This window comes from Ictidomys tridecemlineatus, chromosome 13 (assembly GCF_052094955.1).
Source record: "Ictidomys tridecemlineatus isolate mIctTri1 chromosome 13, mIctTri1.hap1, whole genome shotgun sequence".
Taxonomy (NCBI): domain Eukaryota; kingdom Metazoa; phylum Chordata; class Mammalia; order Rodentia; family Sciuridae; genus Ictidomys; species Ictidomys tridecemlineatus.
Window position 1 is genome coordinate 94,225,016 of NC_135489.1, and position 20,709 is coordinate 94,245,724.

Consider the following 20,709-nt stretch of genomic DNA (forward strand, 5'->3'; position numbering starts at 1 on the left):
AGCGCTCCGGGCCGCGGTTCCCCGAGGCCCTGACCTGTGGGTTGTAGCTTGGGACACCCCCAAACGTAGACTGGAACCGTCGCCGATTTTGTAATGACGGTGGCCCAGCGTCTGGAGTACCGCTTACGGGGTTCTCTCTGTGATACGCGCCTTTCAGCGCATCCACTGATAGTGGTGAGAAAGTCGTTTCTTGCAAGGCCCCAAGTCTTGTTTATTTCTTTTAACTAGAAAATCTTGCCTTCGGCAGGCAGCAGTTTCAAAGTGGGATTTACTTACTTTGTTTTCGGGACATTTGTTTGTATAGGTCACCTAGCCCCGGGGATACCTTTTTTTTTATTATTATGAAAATGACATAAAATTTTCTTTGAAGCACGGTTTAGGTGAAAAGCTGATACAAGGAAAAGTAGCTAATATCGACTGTAGGGAGAATCTGACAGCCCCCTGACTAGATGCTATCCTTAACTCGGTTTTAAAGTTAGAGAACCTGAGAATCAGAAGTAGCTTGCCAAAGGTCCTAGACAAAGGAGGTGTTAGAACTGAATTGGACCCTAAAATACTAGGCGTCTTCTTGATTGAAGGAGAGAAAAGATCTCTAACAATTATCAATTATGTATCATCTCATTACTTGAAGTCAAACTATCTTCGTTTTTAAAAACAAGACTAATTTGGTATAGGTGCAGAGAGAGGGGTTTCCCCCCTCCCCCTGATCTAAATGGACAAAAGTGCTAGAAAATGTGAAGGAGGATGAGGGGGTCTAAAGAAAATGTTTGGGTTGGGGATGTAGCTTAATGGTAGAATGCTTGCTTAGCATGCAATGAGGTCCTCAGTTCCATTCTTAGAGCTGGGGGAAGTTTGCATGATGTTCTATGCAGTCATAAAAGTAGAGAAAGCTGTTACTGGTAAAAGGGAGAAAGAAGCCGGGTGCAGTGGCCCAAGCCTGTAATCCCAGCGGCTTGGGAGGCTGAGGCAGGAGGATTGCGAGTTGAAAGCCAGCCTCAGGAAAAGTGAGGTGCTAAGCAATTTAGTGAGTCCCTGTCTCTACAAAATAGGGCTAGGGATGTGGCTCAGTGGTCGAGTGCCCCTAATCCCTGGTACCAAAAACAAACAAACAAAAATGAAGGAAACAGGTGAACAGGGTATGTATATGCTTCTCACAAGAGTAAATGAAATGTCCTTGCTACTCCAGGTGTAAACCATAGATTGGAAGCATTAGTATCACCTGGGAGTTTGAGAACTACCTACTAAATCATAACCTACATTTTAATGAGACATCCTCCTCTTACCTCCCCAATAAGCAAACTCTTTTTAAAGTTTGAGAAATACGGGCTGGGGATGTGGCTCAAGCGGTAGCGCGCTCGCCTGGCATGCGTGCGGCCCGGGTTCGATCCTCAGCACCACATACCAACAAAGATGTTGTGTACGCCGAGAACTAAACAATAAATATTAAAAAAAAAAAATTCTCTCTCTCTCTCTCTCTCTCTCTCTCTCTCTCTCTCTCTCTCTCTCTCTCTCTCTCTCTCTCTCCTCTCTCACTCTCTCTTAAAAAAAAAAAAAAAAAAAGTTTGAGAAATACTGTATCATATTATGGGGAGGATGATTTCTCCACTGACCACAAGGTGTCATTATTAGTCCAGAATACCATAGTAGATTATTTGTTATGTGGGACTCCTCATTGATCACACTGGAAAAGTCACAAGACTCTAGAAGACATTAAATGTCAGTCCAAGGTATTTAGGTTTAATGGGAAATTTTTTTCTCAACTATGGTGGAGATGGAAGATTGGGACCTGTGTGAAAGCTACTTTTTAAGTGATTTTAAATGGTTGGATGGGTTGGTGGTAGAGAAATTGGAGCTAAATTATTCAGTTATAGCATACTTCGGAGATGCAGCCACATCAATGTTTATAGCAGCTCAACTCACAAAAGCCAAGCTATGGAAATAACCTATCTGTCCTAAAGCAGATGAATGGATGAAGAAAATATGGTATAATATACACAATGGAATATTACTCAAACATAAAGAAGAATGAAATAATGTATTTGCTGGTAAATGGGTGGAACTGGAGAATATTATATTAAGTGAAAATAAGCCAATCCCCCAAAACCAAAGGCCAAATGTTCTCACTGATTGGTGGATGCTAACCCAAAACAAGGGAAATTGGGGTGTGGAATAATAGATATCCATTGGATTAGAAAAAAGGGAAATGAGGGGCTGGGGATGTGGCTCAAGCGGTAGCACGCTTGCCTGGCATGTGCGAGGTGCTGGGTTCGATCCTCAGCACCACATACAAATAAAATAAAGATGTTGTGTCCACCAAAATCTAAAAAAATAAATATTAAAAAATTCCCTCTCTCTCTCTCTCAAACAAAAACAACAACAACAAAAAAGGGAAATGAAGGAATGGGAGGGGGAAGGGAATAGGAAAGACAGTAGAATTAATTATTAATTGGACATAACTTTCCTAGCCTTGGTTTTGAATACATGACCAGGGTAAATCATGTACAGAATGGGATCCTAAATAGAATATTAACACTCTATGTATAATTTGCCAAAATACATTCTACTGTCATGTATAACTAAAAAGAACAAGTAAAATAAATAAATTATTCAGTTATATCCATATATCCACATTCTTGCCTGCCTTCAAATTCTGGCTATTAATGGCTGCATGATCTTGATTGGAACCCCCTTCCTTTTAAAACGGTACCCAAGTTTTCACCTTGTTGTGAGGACTGAATTAACATATTTAATAATAACTAACACTAATTAGTAGATCATTGACTTTTAAGCTCAAATCAAGTATAGATTTGGTTTAAGAGGGGTTTCTTGTGAACCTCTAGTGTTGACAAAAGCATTTTATGCTAATAAGAAATTTGCAAATAATAAAACTACAGAACCAATAAAATTCAAGCTAAAATTCAGCTGGGAGTGGTGGCACATGGATGTAATTCCAGTGGCTAGGGAGGCTGAGGCGAGAGGATCCTGAGTTCAGAGCCAGCCTTAGCAAAAGTGAGGTGCTAAGCAACTAAGTGAGACCCTGTCTCTAAATAAAATACAAAATAGGGATGGGGATATGGTTCAGTGGTTGAGTGTCCTGAGTTCAATCCCTGCTACCCTCCAAAAAAAGAACATAATTCAAACTAATATTATTAGTTGAAATGAAATCAATGATACTTTGCTTATATAACTACTTTCTATCAATGAGAATATACAGCTCCTCTTTTGTGTATATGATAAGAAATATATATACAAATACACATATATCATACAATTTACTATTTTAATCATTTTAAGCATATTGGTCAGTAGCATTAAACATGTTCATATTGTTTTACAACATTACCACTGTCAATCTTCAGAACTTTTTCATCATTCCAGTCTGTAACTCTATAACCATTGAATAATTAACTGCTATCCCTCTTTCCCATTGCCAACTGCAAGTTCTTTTTTGAATTCTGTCTATCTATCCTTTAATGTGTTTGCTTTGCTCTCTTGAACGTTCTGTGACAGTTGGTGTTCACTTAGCAGAAACTCATTTATGTTTGAAGATTGCCTCTGTTTTTTTTATTGTTTTTTTTTTATATTCAAAGTAAATTTTTTTGTCATCAATCCATGATAGAAAATGTGAAAGAATATGTGGTAATCTTTCAGATGTTACAAAATGTACTTATTGATATTTAAAATTAGCAGTAAAACAATATTAAACTTTTTTTATAGATCTTATACAAGTCTTTGATCCTCAATGTGAATAGAGTTAGATTGTTTCCTATAGACATGGTAGAAGGCCATAAAAGCATTGATTAATGTAGTGGAATTGGAAATAGTAAAGGAAGAAGAGGTTGGAGAGGGAGCAGAAAGGATGACACTATATCCAGAGATAAGGCCAATGAAACATAAACTTCTAAAATATGGAGCCTTATGCTTCAGGGGGAATTTGGAAGAAAAGCTTATTCAAGGGGGGAAAATGTGGAATAAGTAAGTAGGTCTACATTGCAGGAAGAAAAGATCTATGGCAAAGGTGTGTTTTAGGAGTTGCTGGCATAGAGGAGCTGAGGTTAATCATTGAGTGTTTCTCTGGAATGAGAAGAATATATAATATTTAAGAAACTAGGGGTAAGAGTATTAGGGTTTTCCTTTAATGTTGGTAACAAAAAGCAGAGATAGCAGAAGATCCAAGATATAAATGAAAGTCAGGGTAATCATGCCCCAGAATCCAAAAAAGAGATGTTTTGGAATGGCAGAAGTCTATAGTGTAGAATATAGCTGAGTGTTTAGGGGGGAAAAAAGGATGAAAAAAAGTATAATCTAATGCAATTATAAACTCATTCTTTTTTTCAAGGAAAATTAAAGTTATGTGTTCTCAGAATGTCTGGTTATAGCATTATTTGAAGAGATGATGACATTTCTTCTTTGGAGTCTTTATTCCCCTCTGTATTCTTAGATTTCCTGAGATATCTCTTAGTATAAAATGTCTTGTGATATTTGCTTTTTTTTAAAAAAAATTAGCTATTTAATTTTGTTTTTATGAGATGTCTTGGGTATTAGTTTTTTAGGTTGGAAATTCCCAGATGAGAACCGACCTTTCAATTTTGCAAAGTACTTCTGTTTTAGTTTATTTTAAGTGTTTCTACTATGTACAAATATTCTAGTATAATTTGGTTATTTTTGTTTTTTGTTGAAACTAGAGATTACAGTATTAATGGCCATATTAGTTTTGATAATGCTTTAGTTTTAATGGGAAGTGATTAAGAGAAACAAAATGGGAATGGTTTAAAGAAAATTGGGGTATTAAATGAACCAATTGTTAGTAGTTGTAATAACTTTCTGATATTTACTTTTTAGAAAATCATTTCAAGAAACATACCAATCAGATACTAAGAAATGTGAATCTTCAAAAGATCTAAAAAGTCAGCTTGGACATTTAAAATCAGAACTTTCATTTCTAAGTACACTTACTGGCTTCAATATAAGAAATTATGCCAAGCAGACAGAGGACCTAACAACGACTGAGATGACAGAAAAAGGTGAGCATTATTTTTAGTCTAGAAGTGGTTTTGAAGCTTACCATATTATGATTGGTTATCATAATGTTGAAAAATTCTGCAGATTCACTATTTGATAAACCTGTTTATAGTCTTTTCAACATTCCATTGTGCCCAATAGTATTTAAAAGTTGTCTAAGGTAAATATTAAATAATGGAATACAGTCTTTATCATTAAATAACCTTAATAGTTAAGTAATAGTGATATGTGATTAGGGATTGTTAGAACAGCACTATTAATATATGAACATAATAATTCATTACTGATGTGAAACCTGCCTGATCTATAATGGTTTGCTGCTGTCATTGCCTATGGCCAAATAAATGTTCAGCACCTGCCCTTTTGCCAGAAAGAAGGTATCTGTTCCTAATGACAGAGTTTTATTGCTGAAGATCTATAGTGTACTAACAGCTAAGAGGAAGCTAATTCAGCCTTGCAACTGGATGTCAAGAACTTTAGTTGAACAAGAATAACATATCCCAAAGCAGAAACCATTTTTGAAAGTGCTTCCTGACTTTTCCACTGAAACAACTTTTAGGGCAGGGAAGAGAATCTTGGGCAGCTCACTGCTGGGAGTTTCTGAACTACATATAGAAATGGAGTGATGTAATTTAGATACTGAATTACTTGAAAAGAAGAGATGGAATACAGGAAGTATATAGGATGAGGACAGTCAGGTGTAATGATGCATGCCTGTAATCCCAGCTACTTGGGAGCCTGAGGCAGGAGGCTCCTGAGTTTAAAGCCAGCCTCAGCAAAAGTGAGGTGCTAAGCAACGCAGTGAGATCCTATCTCTAAATAAAATACAGAATAGGGCTGGGAATGTGGCTCAGTGTTCGAGTGCCCCTGAATTCTCTCCAATACCTCCCCCACCAAAAAAAAAAAAAAAAAAAAATGGAGGATGAGGACAGGTCACTTTCACCAGTATAAAGTCTTGACATAAATTCTTAAGCGTGAGTTTTTTTTGTTTTGTTTTGTTTCGTTTTGAGAGAGAGAATTTTAATATTTATTTTTTTTAGTTTTCGGCAGACACAACATCTTTGTTTGTATGTGGTGCTGAGGATCGAACCAGGGCCGCATGCATGCCAGGAGAGCGCTCTACTCCTTGAGCCACATCCCCAGCCCACTAGTTGTTTTTTTTAAAAAAATAATTTTTTTTTTAGGGAAGTACTCTACCCTACCACTGAGCCACAACCCCAGTCCCTAGGCAAGGTTTTAAGAAAGCTGTGGCCTTGCCACATGCAGTGGCGCACACCTATATTCCCAGCTACTCAGGAGGCTGAAGCTGCAGTCATGTTAAGCTGAATCCATTTAGACAGGAACTAGGTAATGTTAAAAAAAAATGAAAAATATGATTGAAACTTATCTAGGGCTATACCACTATGTTTCTGTCTTTTACTTAACCTTTGGTATAATTGAGAACTACAGTGTATAAATTGTCATTAATCCTATTTTGTAAGGATAGTCAGTTTGGTGCACATTGTTCAGATTTTTTAATGCAATTACCAACAGATACTTTCATACATCTACTCATATGTATCATAGATAATCACATATATGTGATAGGTATGTGATGAAAATTGTTTTTGTCAAATAAAATATTTGTTTTCTAATTTACAGGTATAAAGAAAGTTCTACAGAGACACAGATTATCAGGAAATTGCCACATGGTTACATTTCAACTTGAATTTCAAATTCTAGAAATTCAGGTAAATTAAGGAGCCTATTGTGATAACAGAGGTATTTCTTTATAACAGAAGCAATTCACACACCCCAGCCTCCAGCAGTGACTGCAATGAGGAGTCACATTTGTACAATTGTTACTAAGGCAACAGGTGATTAATCATAGGGTAGGTAGCAAAACGCTTCTGGGCTCCTTGTATAAGCCCTGAGGTTGTAAGAGTAGTCATACACCAGCTACGTATTATCAGTTACCTATTGCTGAGTAACAGATTTCCTCCAATATCTAACATATGGAAACAGAAAAAAAAGAAACAATAACCAAAAAAAACTATCTTTCTCATCTTCTTTGAGTCAGGAATTTGGGAGCAGCCTAGTTGGATGATCCACAAATTGTGCTGGATTGCTAAGCCATCACAGGGAAGCAGATATGTTTTGCTAAGATTTAGAAAACAATGAAAAAAGAATGGTAGCATAGGCTTCTGGACAGGGTCAGGTAGAACAGGCTCAGACACTTTCAAAGGCTGGCTCTAAGAAAAGCGGGATCCAAGCATGATATTGAACTGTCTGAGGCTCAGCACTGCTTTGGTGGTAGAAAAGATTTTTAATCAGTTGTTTTCACCAGCTAGGCTCAAGGGAATGTGTACAAAGAGGAAGAATAGAACAAGCATGAACCCAAATGATTGGCATCAATTGGGTTGTACCACTTGTTAGGACCCCAGTCTTTTCCTTTGGGTGACCTGGGGACTCCTGAATGTTTTTGCATTTTTGATGGTTTTATAGTCTGACCAACTGCATTCCCCCCCCCCCCCCCCCCCAGTGCTGGGACTTGAACCTAGGACTTGGTAGGCAAAGAACTACTGCTGAAATACATCTCTACCACTTTTATGGTTTTTGCTTTGTTTTTAATTTTGAGACAGGATATCACTGAATTCCCCTGGCTGCCCTAGGACTTGGAGTCCTCCTGCCTCAGCCTCCTAAGTAGCTAGGCTTATAGGCATGCACTACCATACTCAGCTCAATTGCATCTTCCTTTTTTTGTGGCTAATGAGATTCTGACCTTAGAGTGGCAATACACCAGTTGTTCTCCTGCATGCTGTTATCCATGAATGGGCTAGACCCAGAACCTATAGCAGATTGGTGGAGTTATAAACCTGATATCCAGTTCCCTCTCTAATAACTACTATATTCTAATATGTGTGTGTGTGTGTGTGTGTGTGTGTGTGTGTGTGTGTGTGTAAGTAATATATATATAATTCCACAAGAACAACTCAGGGACATTCTAGTAGCTTTGGGAGTCTTGCAGGCTTTTTCTGATATAGATGTTCATTTGTTTCACAGTTGCTTCTTGGATTATCTGGAGAGAAGTAAGACTGTGGGCAAAATTAGTCTTGTCCTAGGACCATGTGTCCACAAATCCAACTGAAAAGATCAAGACTTTTCTGTAAAGTTGAGGTAAACAAGCTGCTCTGTGAGGTTGTACATTCCCAGATAGGTGGTGGCCAAAAATTAGTTGGCATTCTCATTAATAGGGCTGTGGCCTGAGAGTTGACATAGATTGTAATATTTTAACTTTGTTTTTTTTTTTTTTTTTTTTTTTAAAGAGAGAGAGAATTTTTAATGTTTATTTTTTAGTTTTCGGCGGACACAACATCTTTGTTTGTATGTGGTGCTGAGGATCGATCCTGGGCCGCACACATGCCAGGCGAGCACACTACCGCTTGAGCCACATCCCCAGCCCTTAACTTTGTTTATTTTTTATTTATTACTTTTTGTTTGTTGTTTGGTTTTATTGGTACAGGGGATTGAAACCAGGGACACTCTACAATTGAGCTAAATCCCCAGCCCTTTTTATTTTTTGAGACAAGGCTTTGTTAAATTGCTGAGGGTCTCCCTAAGTTGTTGAGGCTGGCCTTGAAGTTGCAATACTCCTGTCTTCCTGAGCTGTTGGGATTACAGGTGTGCACCACTGCACCCTGTTTAATTTCAATTTCTTTAAATTGCTTACTTTTGTTACATTAAGACAATGAAAAGTTGAGACAAGGAAGAATAAATTTTGGGGACAACTAGCAGTTTCTGACCTATATTCTTTAAAGGATACGGGGGGGGGGGGAATCTGAGAGGAAGTGTTGATACTATTTGAAAGAATTTGCTGAATCTATAAAGAAACATGAATTCTTGTTCACATTTTAAAGTATGGGGTTTTGGGACTGCTTGATTTTTTTTTTTTTTTTTTTTTTTTTTTTACTACTAGAAAAAGCATACTCTCCTTGGCTGTATTAAGAGCACTCATTTCTCTCTGAACCTTTTTAATTTTATAATTCTTCTTGAAGATTTGACTGGTAAGATGTTGGAAGCAGTCACAGACATCTGTGGAATCAGCAGGGCTTTAAGAATCAGTTGTAGGAGTCACCAAGAGTCCTTGTTTAGAAAGGAAAGGAACAAAAGGCTTTCTTGTTTGTTGCTCAGAATGCTAATGTGGTGATGATGTTTTTTTGTTTGTTGGTTGGTTGGTTGCTTGGTGGTACTGGGAATTGAACCCATCAGTGCTCTCCTACTAAGCTATATCCTTATTTTGGGACAGAGTCTCACTAAGTTGCGTAGGCTGTCCTTGAACTTGCAATACTTCTGTCTCAGCCTTCCAAGAAGCTGGGATTATAGGTGTGTACCACTGTGCCTGACCAAGAATTGTTAATGGTAAATTAACAATTTTACTATTTGATGGTAAATGCTACCATATGCTAGGCCTATTCCTATTCCTTTTAGAAATATATCTTTAGTAGAATTGCTCAAAGAAAATGCACGTGCAGGGGGCTGGGGCTGGGGCTAGGGCTGGGGCTGGGGCTGGGGCTCGGGCTCAGCAGTAGCACACTTGCCTGGCATGTGTGAGGCTCTGGGCTCGATTCTCAGCACCACATATAAATAAATAAAATAAAAGTCTATCAACAAATAAAAAAAAAAAAGAAAATGTTCTTGTAATTTCTAATAATAGTGTTGATTTGCCTTCTAAAATGATTTTGCCATTTATTGAGCACATTTTTACTGTTAAGACTGACCAAAATAAATAAAAAAATAAACCTTTTTTTCTCTTTTTTTAAAATCAAATGTTCCACTAGAGGGAGATGTTTAGCTCTCAGAACATTAAAAAGTAAATAATAACTCTTTTTTCATAATATTATAAATATTTTTCCAGAATAGAAATCTTATTAATATACAATTCCCATAAAAACCTAAAATTATATAAATTGAATATGTTAGAACCAAAAGCAACCTCATAGATTTTCTAGGTCAACCTCCTTACTTTATAGGGAAATCTATGCAGAGTATAGATTGTCTGTTGGCAAAGCTATTATTGTCAAACGTAGTTGGAATATAGAACTCTGTTCCTCAGATTTACTGTCTGATGTTATCAGGGCTATAATTTTTATGAGGAGTTGGAAGATCATGAGAATTAACATGCTTCCCACAGACCATGTAGCATAATAAGTGAGATGTTTAGTAGGAGTTTGTACAAAAAGTATCAAATTATGTATGTGTGCATAACTTGTCTCCCTGAAACCCAACAAAATGAACAAAATGATTTAAAAAGGGACATTTTTAAGCAAATAGAATATATTCTCATTATCATAGGCTCTAAAGAAAATCTGTTTCTTATTATGATATTTGAACCTAAACACTGAAATCTCAATACAGAGTGCTTTTGAGAGGCATGGGTATTTTGCAAAAGTTTGTGAGACCATTTTCTTTAAGATCTCCACCCACAATTCTTAAGTTGTGGAGAAGAATGAGAAATGTGGACTTAAATGGTAGAAAAACAAGTAGAAAAGAACCCAGTAGAAAAAACAAGCTGCTGAGATTCACGTAGGAGGTTTGAGGTTAGTATGTTTATAAGGTCCTGGCCCTTGTTTACCAACTGGGGAGAAAACCTGGTTGGCAGTAGTACCACAGGCAGGAAAATGATGGAAAAGCAATATTTTGAAGTTAGCTTTCCAGTGGTTGAACAGAGTCTGCAAACTACCAAAGGAGGAAAATAAATAGAAGGCCAGTAATCCCAGACTTTGTGTTGACAGCATGACTTGCTTATCCTAACGGGCAAAAGGCCAAAATCTACCATGCACCCTGCATACTTGAAGTAAGACATGCCTCTGAGATTTTTGTCTTCCTTGCTTTTATTTATTTATTTGGTAACAGCTCTACTGAGATATAATTTCATATCATATAACTTTAAAGTGTACAATTCAGTAGTGTTTATTACACCAGAGTTGTACAACCACTCCCACAATTAATTTTGGGAAATTTTCGTCTGTTTGAAAAGAAGCCCCATATTCTTTAACTACCATCTTTCAATATCCCTGGATTCTTTCAGCCCTAAGCAGTTGCTAATCTGTTTTTTCCTCTATGGATTTCTTTATGTTTTGGACATTTCACGTAAATGGTCATGTGTCTGACTTCTTTCATTTAGCATTTTTCAAGATTCATTCATGTTGTAGCACATGTGAGTACCCTTTTTGGGTTGAATAATATTCCATTGTGTGGATATACCACACTTTATCTATTCCTTTGGTTGATAGAAATGGTTATTTTCATTTTTTGGTTATGAATAACATTGTTATAAACTCTCATGTATTTGTGAACATGTTTTTTTGCCTTGTATATAAGAGTGAAATTACTACATCAAATGGCACTAATGATGTTGAGCATCTTTCAGTGCTTATAGGCCACTTGTATATTATCTTTGGAAAAATGTCTTTGCAGATCCTTTGAATAATTTTTAATTTTTTTAAATGAGTGGTGAGAAAGCCTCAGGAATTTGTTTTGATTAGGTATGATGGTAGATGCCACAGACAGCTGCTCCCAGCGATTTCCACTATACCCTCAAGCAGATGAAAAACTATATGAAGATTAGATATCATCAATATCCATTCTCTGACAGCTCAGAATATTAAGGAGACATGTCAGAGTTTCCTAAAACGCACTCTAGTTTTAGGAAATAACAGAAATTTCTAGATTTACTTTCATTAACAACAAATAGGAGCCACAGACATCAAAGTACAAGATGATATGGTGTTCTTTCATTGTCCTATTGGACAAAGCAACCTAAAATCTAAAATCAGGGCAAAATAATGCCAGGAAAAGAAAGGAAATTAATAAGAAAATGGAAACGTTTACTTGAGTTTGCGTATCAAAATATCAGTTTGTGTAACAGTCTTCATCATTAGGTATAGAATTGTTTCTGGCTTTTTGTAGCATTATTAGGAATATCTTTGTTCATAAATCTGTTTTTATTTCTTATTACCATAGTATAGACTCTTAGAATTCAAATGAAGAGAAAATGAACATTTCAGGTTATTCATTGTCAAAATTTTTTTTAGAAGGGTTATACCAATTTATATTCCCACTGCCAACTTTGAGTGTATATTTACCAGCAATAATATTTTTTAGTCTTTGCTGATTTGTTAAAATGTTTGTTTTTAATTTACATTTATCTTACTGTTGAGGTAAAACACTTTTTTAAAGGTTAATTTTTTTTTCACCGTTGAACTTTTAGTTCATGTCCTATGCCTTTTTCTTTTCAGTTTTGTCTATTTGTCATATTTTTTTTTAAAGATAGAGTGAGAGAGGGAGAGAGAGAATTTTAATATTTATTTTTTAGTTATCAGCAGACACAACATCTTTGTTTGTTTGTGGTGCTGAGGATCGAATCCGGGCCACACGCATGCCAGGCGAGCGTGCTACTGCTTGAGCCACATCCCCAGCCCTCTCTTTGTCATATTTATTGTGAATGTTTTCCTCAGTTTAATACTTCTTTTTTATTTTATTTTTACTTAGATACTGGGTTTTTATGTAATCCTATTTGCTTTTTTCCCTCCCTATTGTTTGCTTAGGAAGTTTTTCCTGACTCAGTAATTTGTTAAATGTTCACATTTCCTCCCAGTATTTTGTGATTTTAATGTGGAATTTAAGGAAATAATTCATTTGGAGTTCATTTTAGTTTTTGATAAGGAGTGGGATCTGATCTTATTGTTTCAATGAATAACCAGTACTTTGATTATCGTTTTTTCATTATGCTTTCCTATTATTTGAAGATACTTCATTTTGCATAACTTAAAAGTATTTTAATCTTAATAAGAAAATGGATAAATGATGTATAAATGATGTATTTTTTTTTTTTTTAATTTTAGGCTAAGGAGAATTTATCTTCTGTGATTACTGAGCTCAGTATAATAATGGAACCCACAGAATATTTAGAATTAAGTGAATTTGTATCTAGGTAAGCTATTTTACGGACTTATTTTATGAGCTATTTTTTACTCTGCAGTTTTAAACTCACACTTTTCTTAGTAAATGTATCTTCTCCAAAAGCATAATACCATTACGAGGGCATATACTCAAACACTTATTACCTCTATGAATCTCTATTTATTGTATGTTCACTATGCGGGGCATTAAAATTAAAATATGGACAAAAATAGACATAATTCTTGATCTTCATGGAATTTGCAACCATAAGATGTTCTATATTAACTAAATAATTGTAGAAATAAATGTGAAATTATGGCTATGTGGCATGCTAGAAAGAGAGCTGCATAGACTGTTGAAGTACATTAGGACTTTGACTTGTCAGGGAAAACGTGGAATGATTTCCTGAAGCTTGAGTTGACATCTGAAAAATGAATGGGCCTTAACTAACCAAGAGGTCCTAGACAGACGGGTAGAAGGAAAACCAGGAATGTGTTGTGTTATGTAGAGCTCACATGACCTTTTTTCCAGAACATGCTTCAAAAGTAGCATCTGCTCTTGTACAAATTATAAAAGGAAGAATACTAGAATATCTGTCACCCTGTAGTAATGGGTATGTTGTGGTTACTTAATAAATATTTGACTTCAGACTTTTGGGTAATTCTTCTAAACTGTGATCTCCCTTTGTGGAGTGTGACTGGTATTTTAGAAAAAGTGCTGAACACAGGTCAGAAGACCTGGACTTTAGTCCAGACTTTGTATATGATATTTTATAAGTTGCTTCTCCTTTTTGGAGTTAGTTTCTTCTTTGTCACCCTGTTATGCAGTTTAATTATTTATTTTTTTGTGTGTCATCATACATGTACTTAGAGTAATAATATCCATCTCATTCCACCATCTTTTTTCCCGAATGCCCCCTCCCTTCAAATAGTGTATTCTTTTTTGTTTGTTTTTTGTGGTACTAGGGATTGAGCCTAGGGATGCTGTGGCAATGAGCTGAACCCTCAGTCCTTTTTATATTTTGAGACAGAGTCTTGTTAGGTGTCCCAGGCTGGCCTTGAATTTGTAATCATCCTGCCTCAGTTTCTTCAGTTGTTGGGATTACAGGTGTTAATTACTTTTTTTATTTTTTTAAATTAGAGCATGGTAGCTATACATAGTAGTTGGGTTCATCTTAACAAATTTGTGCATTCATGGAATTCAATTTTAGTTAATGTTCCCCCACCACTCCTTCCCTCATTCTCCTTTCTCTACAGATCTTCCTTTCACTCAATTTAGAAAAAAATTTTTTTTTATTTGTCAGTGGACTTTATTTTGTTTATTTATATGTGGTGCTGAGAATCAAGTCCAGTGCCTTACACATGCTAGGCAAGCACTCTACCACTGAGCCACAATTCCAGCCCATCACTCAATTGTTTTTAAATACTGTATTTTTAAAGATGAATTTACTTTTAGTTTTCCATTATAGACTTGTAGTTTTCAGACAAAAGATCAATATCTTTAATTTTTTTGGAAAATTCTTAGTCATTATTTCATTAACTCTTGCCTCTACCCTGATTATCCCTTATCACAATCTGCCTTCACATCAAACACTAAGCATTGCTTGTATAAAACAACAGTATGAGCCAGCTGTGGTAGCACCTGGCCTGTAATCCCAGCTATTTTGTTAAGGCAGGTAGATCACAAGTGTGAGGCCAGCATGGGCAACTTAGTGAGACCCTGATTGAAATAAAAAATAAAAAGAGCTGCAAATGTAGCTCAGTGGTAGAGCACTTGCCTTATTTGCATTATGTGTTTGGAGATTGCCTTCAAATCTTTCCCTTAATTTTGCTTTTCCACAGTTTGTGTTGTCTAGAACATTTTTGTTTAAAGAGTCTGGACTATGTGTCTTCAAATGTTAGTTTTGTGGTCTTTATTCTTCTGCAACTCTTAATTATATATATGCTAGAATATTTGATATATTGTCTCACAGTGTTTGGATGCTGTGTTCTATTTCTTTTTCTCTTTGTGTTTCATTTTGGGTAATCTGTTTTTTTTGAAATGAGGTTCACTGTGTTGGGCTCTGCTCCAACTCATGATCCTCTAGCCTCAGCCTTCTTTCTGAGCAGCTGGGTTTATAGACATGTGCCATGGTGCCCCAGTTTAGATAACTTCCGTGAGCATACCTGCAAGTTAAAAGGTTCTTTTCTCTATAAAGTACAGTATGTCAGTCCCTTGAAGGAATTCTTTATCTCTTGCAATTTTTTTATTGCTTATGTTTTTATTTGATTCTTAATTTTATTTCTTTCTCTTTGTTGAAATTCTTCATTTGTACCGGGTGTGGTGGTATACGCCTGTAATCTCAGCAGCTCTTGAGGCTGAGGCCAATGGATAGCAAATTCAAAGCCAGCCTCAACAATTTAATGCGGCCTCAAGCAACTTAGTAAGAACCTGTCTCAAAATAAAAAAAAGGCTGAGGATGTGGCCTAGTAGTTAAGCATCCCGGGTTCAATTTCAAGTTCCCCCTCCCCCCCAAAAAAATCTGTTTGTGTATGATATCTACGTTTTCCACTAGATCCTTTAACATATGAATCATAGTTATTTTTAAGTCCCTGTCTAACAATACCTGCCTTTGAGTCATCTTTGAGTCTGGTTTTGCTGATTAGTTTACAATGGGTTAGATCTTTTCTTGAATTTTTGTGTCTCACTTTTTTTTTTTTTTTTAGTTTGGCACAATACCTTTATTTAGTTTTTATTTATTTTTATGTAGTGCTGAGGATTGAACCCAGGGCCTCGCATGTGCTAGCAAGCACTGTACTGCTGAGCCACAACCCCAGCCCACGATTTTTGATTGAATGGCAAACATTGTGGAAAAACAGACTTAAGCAAATAGTATTCTTCATGCCCTTTATCAGTAGTTGATCTTGATTTGGGAATTTTTCTTCCTTTTTTTTTTTTTTTGGCTGTACTTGGGATTGAACCCAGGGGTACTTTTGAGACAAATTGCTAAATTCCCAGACTGGCTTCAAATTTTCAATCCTCTTGCCTTAGCCTTCCAAGTCACTAGGATTACAGGCATGTGCCACCACACCCAGCTGGATTTGGAATTCTTGTTGCTTTCATTCCCTTCAGGCACCATATCTTCTAATTCTTCCAGCAGTGGGCTGCGGTTACCTATGCTTAGAACAGTGCCTTAGAAGCTGGAGGGTTTTCCTCCGTGTTTTAGTTCTGTTCCCAGCCATCAGTCTCTGCACATCAGCACCTGGGAGGGCAATCTTTCCCCAGCAGTGGATTGTTGGTGTTTGTTACTTAGTGCTAGGCTTGTGGTGGAATAAGAGGTGTTCTACCTTTCTGTGGTCCATCCTCAGTATTAGATAGGTCCTGGGAGCTTGTGCCTCAGTGGTAGGGCGTTGTCAGCATTCCTGCTCTTCCTCTCCAGTGCAGCCAGACTCGCCCTTTGTCTGTCTGTTTGGTCTTGAGTGGGAGGGAGTTTCTTTTCCCTCCTCCAGTGGTAGCAGACCTTTGCTTGGAGTTCATGTAGGATCCTGGGCCCAGTGGGTGTCTTGTACCTCCTGTGGAACAGAGGGTTTTCCACTCTCCCTCCTTCAGAAGCAGTGAATCTTTGTCTTAGCAGGGATGTTCTTCTATTGCTTTGTTGTGTCTTTTTCAGTGGCTTAAGGTTTTTGCTCTGACAAGAGTAGAGTTCAGGCTTCATTGCTGTACCCCATCAGCAGCTGATCACTTTTTTTGTTCCTGTGCCACTGAGCAGAATTCTCTCTGAATTCCTGCCATGATCCCAGTCTTCCTTTGTGTTTGAGTTTCTCATCTGTTTCAGGTTGATACCATTCAACATTTGCCCTTTAAGAATTTCTCAATTTTAGTTGATTTCTTAATTACTCATTTATATGATGGCTCTTTCCTCCATGCTTAACCAAAGGTGAACTATTCATGTGTTCTGACTCTTCACTGAGGAAGAAATGTTTTAATTTATTTAGTTGCCTTGTGACTTCCAAGTTCATGATGGCTCAAAAAAGGATCTGATCCTATAGGTTTTTCAGATTTTATTCTTAGGCTGAGAATAACCTTGTGGCATTTAACATCTTAAGTTGAAAGCAGAACTCTTCTTATTTTTCTCTTGATTCTTACTCTGGAAGTTGGAATGGATGCTCATCCTTCTTTTCTCTTGCATCTCCTTCTTTTTCTTTTTTTTTTTTTTAATATTTATTCATTTATTTTTTAGTTTTCGGCCAACACAACATCTTTGTTTGTATGTGGTGCTGAGGATTGAACCCGGGCCACACGCATACCAGGCGAGTGCGCTACCACTTGAGCCACATCCCTGTCCCGCATCTCCTTATTTTTCTCCCTTATGTTTTCCTCTTTATGCCTTTGTGTTTATTCCTCAAATCTATACTTCAGTAATTTTTCTTCATTTTGTGTCTAAGCCCCATTCGTTGAATTTTCAATTTCATTGGCAGTACCTCTCATTTGTGTATGTTCCATGTGTCTTCTTCAAAAATTTTCATTATAAATTTTTTTTATTAAAAATAATCTTTTTTTCTTTTCCATGTAATTTTTCTAGATTATTTCTTTCAGTGTGTGGTCCAGTAAAGAATTGTTTCTTCAATTTTTGTCTTATCTGCTATTAAACACATCCATTGAGCTTTCAGCTTCATTATAGTGCTGACTGTTTCTCAAGAGTTCTCTGTGTGGCATCTTTCCTAATTTGCCTTTTTATTTAAATTAACTTAAAACAAAATTGACTTTTTTTGTTGTTATGTAGGTCTTACTAGTTTTCATACATAGATTCGTGAAACTACCGTCATCAAATCAACAATTCATCATGCCCTCTGTAGATATGACCCCTGTTAGAAATAGTGAGGTGCCACAGAATTGAGCATGTGCTTAGAAGTGGGTTGGAAAGGCAAAACTTGACTTCTGCCAGAAGGGCACATTTCCAAACCTGGCTAGCAAGTGCATCTTGGCAGCAGGCAGTCCACCTGCTTTTGTCCCTGACTGCAGCACTGCCTTTTGCCCTGATAGGAGTTAGCTAATTTTAAAATTGGTGTGGGAAAAGGGAAGAGCTAAAATCAAAATGGCTACGATTGGATCCAATTAAGGCTAAAGACTATATATTCTGAAGATGAACCACTGAACTTTCTATTTCTCACACCCCACTCCTGTGCTCTGGCAACTATCATTCTGTTCCCATTTGCAGAGTTTTACCTTGTCCATATAATATGAAACCACACAGAATGTATGCTTTTGAAACTTGCTTATTTTATTCAGGATAATGCCTTAGAAATTTCATTGTATGGGTATAATACAATAGTTTATTTATTCTTTTTACCCATCCAAGAACATTTGTATTATTTCCCATTTTTTGCTATTATGAAATAGGACTATTCAGATCAGTCCTTTTGTTTGTGCCAGCCAGTAGCCAGTCTGGTTTTGGGTGGTGGTCTGTCAGATAGCTAAGTTCTCAAAGTTTATGATGTATTATTTAGGATCACATACATGTATGTGCAATGTAGAGGTAAGCCAGTGGTTCATATACATCTTTATGAGATTTCTCTTTATGTTCTTTATTTCTTCAATCCACCAACATCTTTTCAGGCCCTTTATGACTTCCCTTCTTAATCCTTTAGCCAGCAACCTGGGGTTAAGCTTTTCTACTTTTCTATGCACTTTCTTTATTAATTTCCATGTCCAGGGCTATCTGGTTGGGGGAGAGAAGAAAAAAAATAATGTTGTGTGAGGATTCATTTCACAGAGGACTGCAGATGACAGGCTTTTCTTTCAGAGTTTCAGTTGTCTGCATAGGTACCGTAAAGGTGTGCTGCCATGACCACCGTTTTGAGTGACAGTGAGAGGTAGGTTCAGTTTCGAACTTACTCTCCTACCCAGTCTGCCTGCTATTGTCTACAGTGGGCTTTCAACTGTTCCTTTATTCTGCTCCCAAGGCTCAGGATTTTCCCAGCACTTCAGCTAGGAAAATTTTTAATATAAATAATTCCTATCATTTCTTTCCCGGTTAGCTTTTTATTTTTAAATACAATTATAACTTAAATTGTTCTATTAGTTTATGTTCCTGAGGCACTGATCTTTCTATTTGTTGTGTTTGCTAATTCTTGTTTATTAATTTCTCATTTCCTCATAAATTTCATATATATATATATTTTAAAATTATGCACTCATTTTAGTGGTGCTTATTTTCTCTGGGGAAATTCTATGGGTCCTGTGTTGTTGAAGTATCTGTCCAGAATGATTTTGCCCTAGTGGAATTATTGCTCAGGGATCAGTTTGTTTTTTTTTTTCCCCTGCCTTCTTGAAGTTTGTTTCACCGTGAAGGTGTTATAAATTCATATATCATGCTTGTGTGATATTCTGGCTCATATTTTTACCTTCTGACAGAAATCTTAACCACTTGTGGCACAGGCATAACAAACCTTCGTGTTCATTCCTGTAGTAAAGAGTAGGTTTTTTCTAGTGTACCTTCCACTGCAGCTGTGGCCTAAGGAGCATTGCAGCTCTTTGGAGTACTCGTTTCCAGCTCTCCTCCTCACACAGTCTTCTCTCCCATCCTGCACAGGTGATAAAACCCAGTTCTCTGGCTTTAGAGGGAAAATAGCTTCCTCCATTCTTCTATATTCATATATATAAATATTTTTCCATATGTTTGTTGACCATTTGTATTTTTTCTATGAAGTGTCTGTTTAGTTCCTTTGCCCCTTTATTGATTGGATTATTATATTTTTTTTTTTGGTGGTGTTTTTTGAATTCTTTATATATACTGGAGATTAATGCTCTGTCTGAGGTGAAGGTGGCAAAGATTTTTCTCCCATTCTATAGGCTTTCTCATGTTATTGTTTCCTTTGCTGTGAAGAAGAATTTTAGTTTAATATCATCCCATTTACTTGCTCTTGATTTTACTTCTTGTGCTTTAGGAGTCTTGTTGAAGAAGTCAGTTCTTAAACTGACATGATGAAGATTTAGGCCTACATTTTCTTTCTTAATTTTTTTGGTACTGAGGATTGAACCCAGGGGTGCTCAACTACTGAACCACATTCCCAGCCCTTTTTTCATATTTTATTTAAGACAGGGTCTTGCTGAATTGTTAAGTGCCCTGCTAAGTTGCTGAGGCTAGCTTTGAACTCCCAATATTCCTGCCTCAGCCTCTTGAGCTGCTGGGATTGCAGGTGTGCATCACCATATCTGGCTATTTTTTCTAGTAGATGTAGGGTCCCTAGTCCAATGCCTAGGTCTTTGATCCACTTAGAGTTGAGTTGTGGTGTTTTTTTGTATTTTGTGGTGCTGGGGATTGAACCCAGGGCCTTGTGCATGCGAGGCATGCACTCTACCAACTGAGCTATACCCCCAGCCCTAGAATTGAGTTTTGTGCAGGATGAGAGATGGGGTCTAATTTCCTTTTGAGAGAGAGTAAAAATATATATATATATATATACACACACACACACATGTATATATGTATATATATATATAAATTCATATTGAAAATCTGTGTATTCATTTATACATATATGAACATGTGTGTGTGTGTGTGTGTGTGTGTATATATATATATATATATTTTTTTTTTCCCAATGTTGGGGATTGAACCCATAGTCTTGCACATACTAGGCAAGTGTTCCGTCACTGAGCTATATCCCCAGTCCTGTGTGTGTTTATTTAATTTTCTTCTCAGTACTTGTGATTATTTGTATCGTGTATAAAATTTGCCCTTCCTTCCTCAAGGGTAGGGATCAT

At 36.7% G+C, this 20,709-nt stretch overlaps 1 protein-coding gene across 2 annotated transcripts in view; it reads left to right on the plus strand.

Annotated features, from left to right (window-relative positions):
• Cenpp (centromere protein P) overlaps positions 1–20,709 on the plus strand; it is a 230,506-nt gene that overhangs the window by 621 nt on the left and 209,176 nt on the right. For both annotated transcript variants that reach the window (XM_040271244.2, XM_005321131.5), the window contains exons 2-4: positions 4,843–5,024; positions 6,664–6,752; positions 12,906–12,994. In XM_040271244.2, the coding sequence (XP_040127178.2) occupies positions 4,843–5,024; positions 6,664–6,752; positions 12,906–12,994 (360 nt within the window). The remainder of the gene's footprint in view (positions 1–4,842; positions 5,025–6,663; positions 6,753–12,905; positions 12,995–20,709) is intronic.